General features: G+C 40.0%; 1 protein-coding gene across 1 annotated transcript; it reads right to left on the reverse strand.

Annotated features, from left to right (window-relative positions):
• Positions 1–6,296: 6,296 nt before the first annotated feature.
• Positions 6,297–8,773, reverse strand: LOC133823130 (uncharacterized). Its single transcript, XM_062255734.1, has 2 exons — positions 8,307–8,773; positions 6,297–6,915 (listed from the first exon to the last, which is right to left on the reverse strand). Exons 1-2 carry the CDS (start codon positions 8,501–8,503, stop codon positions 6,468–6,470), a joined length of 645 nt encoding a protein of 214 aa, XP_062111718.1. The 5' UTR covers positions 8,504–8,773; the 3' UTR covers positions 6,297–6,467.
• Between the last annotated feature and the right edge of the window lie 3,641 nt (positions 8,774–12,414).

The following is a 12,414-nucleotide window of genomic DNA, read 5'->3' on the forward strand; positions in this document are numbered from 1 at the left end:
GCCCTTATTCAAAATGAGGCAATTGTTCCAGAAGAACAAACTCAACAACCTCAAGAACCAATGCGATTAAGGAGGTCCATGAGAGATTGGAGAAGTTTTATTTTAGATGATTATATTGTATTTCTCCAAGAACATGAGGATGACAATAGAATGATGGAAGATGGCCCAATCAACTTTCATCATGCCATGAAAAGTTCTAACTCTCAAAAGTGGATGGATGCCATGAATAAGGAGCACAATTCCATGCAAGACAATAAAGTTTTGGAACTTGTATCATTACCAGAAGGTGCAAAACCAATTGGTTGTAAATGGATATTTAAAAACAAGAGGGATGCAAAGGGTAATGCGGAGAGGTATAAGGCACGTCTTGTAGCGAAAGACTATACTAAAAAAGAAGGCATTAATTTTACAGAGACTTTCTCTCCAGTTGCATCGAAAGACTCTTTTAGGAAAATTATGGTACTTGTTGCTCATCTTGATCTTAGGTTACATCAGATGGATATTAAGACAGCATTTCTTAACGGCGACATTGATGAGACAATTTATATGGTGCAACCATAAAACTTAGTGTTGGGAGACCCAAAGAATATGGTTTGCAAACTCACTAAATCTACCTATGGACTCAAGCAATCTTCTCGTCAATGGTACCACAAGTTTCGTAAAGTAATTATCTCATTCAGTTTTGAGATGAATGTTGTTGATGATTGTGTGTATCACAAGTTCAGTGGGAGTAAGTATATATTCCTGGTTCTATATGTCGATGACATATTTCTTGCCACTAATGATATAGGCTTATTGCACGAATCCAAGTGATTTTTGTGTAAACATTTTGAGATGAAAGATCTCGGTGACACCTCTTTTATATTAGGAATTCATATACATCGAGATCATTTTCGGGGTATTTTTTTATTATCACAAAACAGTTATATCGATAAGGTACTCAAAAGGTTCGACATGCAAGATTGTAGACCAGGAGATACCCCTGTTTCCAAAGGAGATAAATTCAGTCTTAGTCAGTGTCCTACAAGTAACCTTAAAATTTAGGAAATGCAAAAGATTCCCTATGCATCAGTGTTGCGGAGTCTAATGTATGCTCAAGAATGTACGCATTCGAATATTGTGTATATTGTTGGCATGTTGGCCAGATATTTGAGCAACCCTGGTATGGACCATTGGATAGCAATCAAGAGTGTTATGAGATAATTCCAGAGAAAAAAAGATTATATGCTCACATATAGGAAATCGAATCATTTGAAGGTCATAGGGTATTCTAATTCTGATTTCGATTGGTGCCAAGATAATAGAAAGTGTACATCATGCTATATTTATCTGTTAGCTAGAGGAGCTATATCCTGGAAAAAAAAGTGTAACGCCCTACTACCTTAGAGTTGTTACTAGGTGTGTTATAAATGTGCCATTCACTCGCTAATCAAGGTTTTAGGTTTAAAATGGGACTAAATTGAAATAAAACTCGTTTAATGACGTAAATTATAAAGATTTGGACATTCATTGAAATCATGAAAAAGTTATACAGTTGGGATCCAAAAAAACTATTTAGAAATTATATTACAACTCAAAAATATAATTACGTTCGACCTAGGTGAAAAATTAGTTCATTATAGTACATTTCCCAAACTAACCCTAGACGTGGCAGCCAGGTATGCCGAACATGTACTCATCGCTTCACGCTCTCCGATCTCATGGTTGGTCGACATTTCCTTTGCCCTTACATGCACCATAGAGCACCCGTGAGCTGAAGCCCAGCAAGAAAACTCAACATATAACATATTACATATCAATCCAACAATATACAACAAAACAGTCGACAGACTAAAGATGTAATTGTTGGGGTTTTATGCCCTAATTAAAACCCAAATTCTTTGTAATCTCATTTTATTATCAATAAAAGAATAGAAATCCTTTTTTGACTTGGTTAATCACTTTGCTCACATGTTTTATTTTCATGATTATTTGTTTAATATAAACTTCTATTAAATCCCGAGCATATAGCTAATCTTATTTATAGTGACGTAATCACAGTGGAATATAAATATGATTATATGTTCAAAATAAGTTAGTCCTAAGATTAGTTAGTGCATAGGATTTACACTGACTTTCCAATCTACGATATGATCTACTTACACATTACAGTGTTATGTTCTTTCCAGAACATTAGCAAAGTAGAAAAGATCGGATGTATTTGTTACATCGGACAGGACCGATATTGACAGCTGATAAGATAAGTAAACATACCGTTATTATCCATTCTAGTCATATCATATAGTTGACCATAGGTCAATTCAATCTCAATTCTGAGTGGTTAGTATTCTAACTGATTGTATTATTTGAGTTCTTTGACTTATTCGTTACCAGCTTACCCTACGGACTAGCCCATACTTACATCTTGGGAACTCGATAGTATAATTAAGTGGGAGTGTTAATCATAGATATGAACATCTATAGCTTCTGATGAAGAAGTGAAACGATGGTTTCCTTTTAGTTTGGTTCAAGATGTTAAATGATAGAGATCTCATTTCAATAATTAAATTAGTTTACTGAAATATCATTTACAAGGAACTAAGTGTTTTAAGGATAAAATACAATGAGGGGTAAAACGGTATTTTAGTCCTATCTCATTGTAGACCGTCTATAGAGGATTGAGTGACAATTATGGTTGTAACAATGGATAATTAATAGCGTATCTATATTTGTTATAGAGCGTTCTATGAATTCAATAGTGCAATTCCGAGTCTATAGTGGAGTCACGAGGAATTAATAAGTTGTAAATTTATTTGTTAGATTTATGATAACTTATTGGAGCTTGATTTCATAGGCCCATGGTCCCCATTGTACCTTGGATAAAATCATCTAAATAGTCTCAATTAATTGATTTAATCATCAATTAGAATTATCAAAGTTGACCAGGTCAATTTTGGATAGTTTCACAGAGTTGTGTAATTTTGAGAAGAAAAGAGAAATTATGGCTGATTTATTAATTAAGATAAATTGGTATCTAAATTAATAAATAAATTTAAATCAATGTTCAAATTATAAATAATTAATTTGATAAAGGATTTAAATAATTATTTAATTAATTACATCAATAGAAAATAATACAAGCCTTGATTTTAAGTCCAATGGGCTTATAATCAAATGAGAAATTTCACGGGCCTATAGCCCATGATAATTTCTACCTAGGGCTTCAAAATGGCTATTATTTTATTGATTTTTTAATTAAATTAAATGGCCTAATTGAGTCTATAGAAGGAGTACTTAGAGAGAAGTCAAAACATAAGTCACAAGTCAGATTTTCTGATAGTTTTAGAATCTCTCTAAACACAAGTCCTTTTCTAAGCCTCTTTGTTATTTTCTCTTCTTATCTCTATATCTATCTCATGTGTTGAGAATTTCCCACACTAGTCTAGGTGGTTTTAAGGATACATTGGAAGATTGTGAAGAAAATAGAAGATCGGTTCAGTTTCTTGATAATACTCTGCGACAAAGAGGATACAAGAGTTAGAGAAACTGAAGGAATGACTCTTTAATTCCGCTGCGTATACTGTAAGTATTCTATTCTTTTTTTCTCTTTGAATTCAATTTTAGAGAAATGTTTTAGGCTATCTCGTATTAATTTGTTTAATATTAGATATACATGAAAATAAATAAAGATCATGTATAAGCTATTCCAATAGTAATGACCTACGCCAACCCAGGTGCTTTACCAGGCCCTAGCTTCGCAGTCTTCACTGAGCGGGTGGATACAGCACCCTTGGAGGGTCTCACCCTAGCGGCGTGCACTCATCATGCTGAACACCGATCCCGACCTCTTTTCGTTTTTTACCTTCGTCGTTCCCGGCCTTCGCCGTTCCTGGCCCTCACCATTCATTAATAAACATACATAACATTCACAAACATTGACACGTATATTAAACATAAAAAATAGGGTCGCGCCCTGAAATACAAACAATAGGGCCATGCCCTGCTCTACGGGTACAATAATTTTCTTACCTGTATCCCGAGCTGTCTGAGTACCGCGATCCCGAGCACAGTCCTCTAACCTGAGCCTCATTGAAAACCTCTGTGATATCTTCACCCTTGAGCTAAACCCAACCACAGCAAGCTTTCAATTCTTTAAAGATCTTAGTCTAAAATCCTCAAAGTTAATCAAAACCTCCAAGCACCAAGAGAGGAAGAGAGAACTGTGAGATATAGAGAGAGAGACTTAGAGCTGAGATTAGTGTTCACTTTCTTATTTTCCTTCTAACTAGGTTCTAGATTCTAAGATAATTCCAAGTTTGTCTTCTAGCTAAAAGTCCAAAATTCCCTCAAGACTATCCTAAATCCTTCAATGCCACCAAGAGCAATCCCGTCAATTGCCACATCCCGCTAAACCCTCGAGTGTTCCTATAAATCCCCATTTAATCCCGACATGACCATATAATTACTAAATTACTACTCTTTACCTGGTAATTTCCAAACACATACTATATTCCCAAAATACCCCTAGGCTCCTCCCAAGCCAAGTATTCGACCCTGTTGTGACTAGTTAGCTATTCCGCTCCCCAGGACCGTCTCGGATCACCCATGATAAATATATCACCACACACTCGTGGTATCAATCACAGTGCACACATATATCACAATTATGCCCTCAACGGGCTAAAATTACAAATATGCCCCTAATAACCAAATGGGGCCCACATGCCTATTTAATTCACCTAAACATGCATTTCTAATCACATAATCATTTAATTCACATATTAACATAATTAAATATGTTATTTCCCTCCCGGCATGCTAATCAAGGCCCTACACCATATTAGAAAATTTGGGACGCTACAAGAAGTGCCAAACAAACACTCGTAGCTTCTTTCACTATGGCAACATAATTTATAGCATGCTATGAGGCATAAAATCATGGAATATGGATGCGTAACTTTGTCACTGGGTTGTGCATTTTGGAGAATGTAGAAAGATCACTCAAGTTATTTTGTGACAATAAGTCAGTAGTGTTGTATTCCAACAACAAAAGGAGGTCATCCAAGTCAAAGCATATTGGCATATAGTTCCTAGTTGTGGAAGAAAGAGTGCACAGTGGATAGATATCCATAGAGCACATTGAGACAAACTCCATGATAGCGGATCCGCTCACAAAGGGATTATCACCCAAGGTCTTTCATGAGCACACTGCTCATATGTGTGTTGTACTGTTCGAGGACATCATGATTTAGTGGGAGTTTGTATTTTTTTTTTTATTTGTTTTATGTTTGTTTGAGATATTAATGTATTTGGTTATTTTTTATTAGAATGAAGTATTCAGGGTATTCACTCTGTTTTGTCATGTTTGGCAGTTGAAAATAGACATGCTTGGTTCACATTGCATATAATTTTCATGCTACACATCCATGATTAATCTATGTCATTTGACTATATATGTATATGTGACCATTGATGGGTTTAGTCGTGATTAATATGACAAACTACTTTAATCCTATATAGATACGGTTGATAGACGAGATTGGTAAAGAATACTTTTTTTTTGTAATAGCAAATTTTGAGCTCATAAAGTTGTACATTTATAAGGAAACATATGTTGCCCAAGTGGGAGATTGTTGGATTTAAAATCCTATTATGGGCACATATGTATTAATGTACGCTGCTATTATAAAGTTTGATAAAAAAATAAAGTGACCAATTATGGTATTATTAATATCATGGGGTATTAATATGTCATGGAATAAATGTGTAGAAACCATAAGTCGTATTTATAATTTGATGAGGGGTCAAATTATAAATATCCAAAACTGATATTGTTATTAGTTAATATATACGGTTGTGGTCCCCAAGAAACAGAACAACTCGTATTCTCTCCTTCCCCATCGCAGAGAAATACACAGAGAAACTGATTTCTTGCAAGATCACAACCCTCTCTGTATCATCTCCAACAATGGCTTCAGGTTAGTGCTTCTGATCTTGTGTTTATCTTATTTTTTAATTTAGCAAATGATTTATAGAATTATGATTTAGATTTCTCTTATATGCATTTATAGTGATTTTGGATTATGTGTTGGAAATTATTGTTTGCTCATGTTATTTAACTACATTAGAAATTCGAAAATTGAAGTCTCCTAGCTTTGCCGAGGGTTAGCTTGTAAATGTGTAGAGCCAAGTGTAGTGTGGTGTAGTAGTAGGCACTTCTAGGGAATCGATATGCCTCAAACAAGAAATGCCAATGGCAGAAAGAGTTGGATAGGTACAAATAAAGCTACTTTTTGTCTAAAACGAAAGACAAACGAAAAAGCTAACAACCCCATTACATTTTCAAGCACACCATATCCATATTGCATAATGTATTTGAACAAAATTGTAGACATTTTCAACACATTCTACTGAAAACAAAAATATAGAAATTTTAGAGAAAACAAAAACAAATATCATCTAATATGAATTCTAAGCAACATCAAGACTTAGAAATTAGCAACTTTTTCATTCTCATGATCTGCGTGATCTCCAACATCATGTGAGTCCCCTTCTTCAGCGTCTGTTCCTCCTTCAATCTGCTTTAGCTTATCTGGCCAACCAGACGCCCTTCTTCTAGCTTCACTACGAGCTGCCCTCTCAGTTATCTTCATTTCTTTGAATTCCTGTTCGAACTTGGCTTCATCCTCGGGTGAAAAGAAGAGAACCTCAGTGTTCCCAAGTTCTCCATAAAGCTTCTCAATTTTGGTTTTCCAGAACAGACCTATTTCTGTGTCCATCTTGCGGTAAGGTGTTTTCAAAAGGTACTCATCAATCCCACCAGACTTGTCTATGCAACGAAGGGCGTGGGTTGTCACTTTGACTCGAATATGACGGTCTAGGATGTAACTAAAAAGTCGCTTATCCTGGACATTTGGTTTCCATGTCCTCCTTGTCCTGTAGTCACAAAAAGAAGGCAAGTCATTATACATCTTTTCATTATTTTGGGAAAACAGAACTTGATAGTGCTACGCTGAATAGAGCAAATTATCCTGTTTTGGATTTAACAGTCATCTACGTTATGTAAATTGTGTAAAGAAATCCTTGGAACATTGAGCAAAACATAAGCATTATATACAAGAAAACTGAAAGCAAGTGGTGGGATAACAATTGCAAAGAAGACTACCTGTGTTCATGGAACAAACAATTCACATCAGAAGTACTTGATAAGAATTAATAAAGTAAATAAATAGTAAAAGTAAATGCACTATGCATCAAGCTGAATCTTCCAAAACAACATTTGCTATCATAAAGCAAGATTCGTTTTTCAATGAACTTGAGACTTCAGAAGACCACTTTTGCAGCAACACTAGTTAAACATTTTGATAGCAAGGGGAAATTTCAGTTGGACTGCAGACAATTTATATGAAAAGGTTTGCCAAATACCACTTGGCTTTGCAAAACAAAAACATTAGCACATACAAACATTCAAAATCAAATATACAAAGTAAATTCCAAGACATTCGATGGACTCATAGAATGTTTCCAAAAGTCATCCACTGATCTATAAATGAGTTTTTATGAGCTAACATTCAGGGTTCCAAGATTCAAAATATTTACTAAAAACACAAAAACAAAACCATGTAAAAATCTTGTAGAAATTCATAACACACTTTCGTGAGGTGAAATTGGATGCTCAGGGGACACTGTGACTAGGTGCAACCCACATAACTCAGAATGTGACTACTTCTACATATCTCTTATACGGATAAAACAATCACTATTCAACTCCACAAGATTATAGAAGCCAGACTGCAACAAATTGGTTTTCTTACAATCCTGTACCAGAAAACGTAGCTAGCACACACATCTCGGCCTATCCTTGAAGAAACCAAACATTATAATTCAACAATGGAATCTTAAATGACAGAATCAAGTTCCAAAATACACTCAGTACTTTTCTCTAATCTTTAATATCCCTAGTCAACAAAACTGAAAACTATGTCCACCAAATCATTCCAAAACTTGAAAGTTTTAGTTTTAAAACACATTCCTTTAGTTTGCTCCAATACAAACTTCAACCAACAGTTACAAATTCAAAGCCAATGAATATTAAAATGAGAAAATCCAATTCCAACATGGTTCTGGAACTGCACCATCAAATTACTATTGACACAACACGACAAATCACTTGACAAAGTAAAAGTAAAATCAAAGTTCAAATCCATAAATCGTCCTGATTCGTTATCGAAACCTTTCACAAAAGAACAGCTGACTATTAACAACGCACTCACATTAAAAAAAATTAAGAAAAACCCAGAAACAGAAATGAAATCAAGAGAACACACTTGTTTCCTCCGTCTTCACTGACGCTATTGCCGAAGCGAATGTGGCGACCGGCGAAGATGCCCCGTTTGGCCCGACCCATTACGATTTTAGAGTCGGGTACATATTTTTTCAGGGAGTCCTTCACTCCCGGAGCCAAGTTATTCTCTCCCACCTTTTTCATTATGTTTTTAACCATTCCTCTTCCTCTAAATGCCATTTTTCTCTGCTCCTGGTCTCTTTTATCGAGACGTTTCGGGATGAAACAGCTGAAAGATTTCTGGGATTCTGGCTGCGGAAACGGGAGACACCGTAACTGTCACCGGCGATTAGATAGAATATGATAGTTCTCGCTTCTGCTAGTAGATTTTTGCTTCTCTGGCCGTCAGTGTGGTAAGACTTTCAACTGTTCGTTTCCAAACACACTATTGTTTTGTAAAATTTACTAGAATAGAAATATTAGCAAACATGGCCCCGTCCAGCAAAAGATCCGATCCGACCTGATAAGTTTAGCCCCGCCCCGTGTTACAATATAAAAGGAAAATGACAACAAAATCTGTCATATAAGTACGTTTATATTTAGAAATTTGTGTCAAGAGAAAATGTGAAAAAAATATATATTGAAAATGAACTACATTCCAATTGAAATACAAATAAATAAGTTTGGGGGAGTGTAGTATCATTAGAAAAAAAAATCAAGTTCATAAATTCTCTCAAAAGAAGAAATAATGGGAAATTTGAGATTGATTTTTTTTTGTATTTGAGTGTATACGCCCTGATTTTTCCACGGGCTGATTAACGAGCCGAGATACGGCCTAATCATGACTACCATGTGGACATCCCCAAGACCGGAGCTGCTATCATAAGATCCTACCTCCTTAGCTCAAGGTAACCCAAGGGTTCGCCAAGATTGCTTAAGGACGGAGTCTGGACTCTGAAGACCACAGGTCGAGGGAATCATCCAGCTCGTGATACGAGCTAGAGTTGGAGGTTGTGACCCTTTATAAAGTCAACCACGCAAGGTAAACGTGGATATATCAGACATCACGTGTCTGATATACCCTTGACATCTCGGACACACAGCAGGAGCGTGCGTATTCAGACACCCACGACTGGGTTGGGCCGTGCGGCCCATTATCCCCTTACCTATTGATTTGACCACACTTATGTGTCAGGTTTAGGAATTAATCATGAATGTCCCAGAGTTGACATGATAGGTAAGAAGGTCACGGGATGACCTTCTTACCAACTCTCAGGTGTCTTCTCCTATAAATATGGAGACTCTGGGAGTTATAAGGGGTTGGATTCTATATTGTAAGAAATACCCTGTAAAAGAATACCCAGTATATAGCAATAATACTGACTGGTGGAGTAGAAGGATTTTAACCTTTGAACCACCTAAAAACGTATTTTGTGTCACCATTCCATTTCCAAGATCATTCATCTATTTCGGTTCAACATAAGCACTAATCCCTTTCTCTTTCTTTTCTTAATTACCTGTTGGCGAAGAACTGCGTCAACAGATTGGTGCTTTCATTGAGAGCAAGTTAGATTGGTGCTGTCGCAAACATCCAACCATGGTGACTACTCGATCCATACACGGTAACGAGACGGAACAACATGATGGGCAGGAGGCTCGTCATGTCGCCATCCCCGACGAACAAATTCCTGAAGTCCAACAGCGGCCAGGAAAACAGCTGGCGGGCCAAGATGACACTGGAAGTTCGGTGCCCCGGCCACCTAATCCAAACCCATGTTATTACACTGCGGTGGAGATGGAGAATGCTCAGCTGAGGAGCCAGCTAGCAATAGCTAATCAGCAGATCAAAGACGTGCTGGCCCGACTACCTCCTCTCACAACCAACGCTAACGTCGGAGAAAGGCAAGGCGAGGCTCCTAAGTCTTGCCGGGGTAATCGGTCCAGGCATAGCTGCTCGGACAGACTTCTGACAGCCAACTCCACTCCTTCATCGCACCATCGAGAGGCAAACTTCGGAGAAATGCCTAGAGCCGGACAACAGCAGTACAGTCGTTCGGTTAGAACTTCAACTCCTAGCTCCCAACCGGCCTCGAGCGCGCCCATAAGAGCCCGAGGAAATTCCAGAAGGAGAACCGGGGAGGGCTTGCAGCATCAGCCCGTCCCCAACAGCCGTCCTACGCCTCGTCCTGATCGCCAGGCGCGGGACCCGCAGGTTGGCAGGGCCGAGAGGGCCCCACCTAACCTCTTCCGGCCTGACGGAACCAGGATCGCCTCTCCGGTCAGGCATCCTCCCTCTCCAATAAGATACCCATCTCCTCCTCGGCCCGTTCGAGATATTCCAGCCTATGGAAGTAGCAGGAGAGACCCACCTTCCGCAGGGCCCTCCTGACGAAGCAGGGCGCCAAGGGAAAGCCCAGATCCTCACCACCAAAGGCGGACTCCGAGCCTATCTAACAGGAGCTACTGGACCGGCAGTCACCGGAGCGACCTCTCTGGCGGAGACCTGCGTCAGCGTCTAAGTTCGGCACAAAGCCCTCGAGCCACCCAAGGGGGCGACCTGCGAGATCGCCTTAACTCTCATAGAGGGGAGCCAGCAGGAGGCGACAGCCATGCTCGCTCAGGGGGGGGCCTGTCCGAAGTACGTAACGGCAGGAATGCCCCAAATAACCTATCTCAAGATAGGAGGGGCAATAACCCACCAAATATGTACAATGGATTCGGAGCTGTTGAACAACCCCGGAATAACCAAGGAAATCAGGACCAAACCCTTGAGCGCCTGGCCCAGATGGAGGAGCTGATGAGGAAGCTCCTGTTGGGGAAATAGAAAGATGAGTACGATTCGGGGGACGAGATGGAGCTCTTCGCCCCCAGCATAGCAGCAACGGCGTACCCACCTGGTTTCCGTATGCCGCACCTGTCTAAGTTCAATGGAGACGGAGATCCGTCGGATCATCTGGGGATGTTCAACACCCTGATGATGGCCCACAACATTGGCCCCGAGCTGAGGTGTTTAATCTTTCCTTCCACCCTGACTGAACCAGCCAGGCAGTGGTTCAAGTAAGGAAAAAGACAGTCAATTAGCTCCTGGAAAACTTTCTCGGCTGACTTCAAAAGGGCATTCCGAGCCTCCCATGCAGCCCGCGATCAGGCCGGCTCTCTGGCTAACATAAGGCAGCAGCCCGACGAAACTCTGAAGGCTTACCTGAGCAGGTTCGCAAACGTCGCTGCTCAGGCCAGAGACGCGGATGACAGTTCCAAGCTCATGGCCATGAGGACTGGAATCCTCGTCGGAGGGGAACTCTGGAAAGATATACAATGAAAGGGAGTTAGATCGGTGAACGAATTCCTTAACAGGGCCCAGAAATGGATCAACTTGGAGGAGGCCGAAGCCTCAGCTGCAGGAACCAGCCAGGTCCCTGAGCAGCCTGCTGCAGCAGCGACCTAAAACATCACACAGAACAACCAGCTCGGTGGAGGCAAAAGAAAGGGGAATGGCGAGGGCAGCCAGCACGGCCAAAAGAAGAATAAGTTCGTAGACAAGTTTAAGCCCGTCTACGCGACTTATACAGAGCTCACCCAGTCTAGGGAGAATATCTTCCTAGTCAAATCTACTCGCCTCCCCTGGAAGAGGCCTGAGTCGTTGAAGCACCAAAAGGGGAAGAGAGATACCTCCAAGTTTTGCCCTTTTCACAACGATGTTGGCCACAATACTGATGATTGTAGGCATTTGAAAGATCAAGACTCTCATCCGAGCCGGCCCCTTAGCCCAGTACGCGCGGAACAGGGTTCCAGCAAGTCGACCTGCTCCAGAAGTCCCGGCCAGTCAGCCCGGGTCTCGGGTAGATCAGGACGTCCCTCCTTCCGTGATAGGAGGGGAGATATCCACCATCTCTGGAGGTCTGCATATCGCTGGCACGAGCAGGGGTGCCCAGAAAAGGTACGTGAACGAACTCAAGGTGCATAATGGAGTAGAGTTCGTCCCGGAGCAGCGCTTGCCAAAGCAGCAGCGATTGGAGAAGCAACCGATCATTTCTACAGAAGAAGATGCGGACCATGTCCAGTTCCCTCATAACGACCCTCTGGTCGTAGCAGTTCAGCTCGCTAACTGGAGGGTTAGGAGGGTGCTGATCAATAATGGGAGCTCGGTCAAC

The sequence above is a fragment of the Humulus lupulus genome, chromosome 3 (genome assembly GCF_963169125.1).
Source record: "Humulus lupulus chromosome 3, drHumLupu1.1, whole genome shotgun sequence".
Lineage (NCBI taxonomy): Eukaryota > Viridiplantae > Streptophyta > Magnoliopsida > Rosales > Cannabaceae > Humulus > Humulus lupulus.

What these genes read in the sequence shown, in the direction of transcription:
- LOC133823130 (XM_062255734.1), bottom strand. Translation starts at nt 8,503, where the DNA reads ATGGCATTTAGAGGAAGAGGAATGGTTAAAAACATAATGAAAAAGGTG. An exon ending in AGTGAAGACGGAGGAAACAA is followed by an intron (nt 6,916 to 8,306) that starts GTGTGTTCTCTT and finishes TTGTGACTACAG; the next exon opens with GACAAGGAGGACATGGAAAC.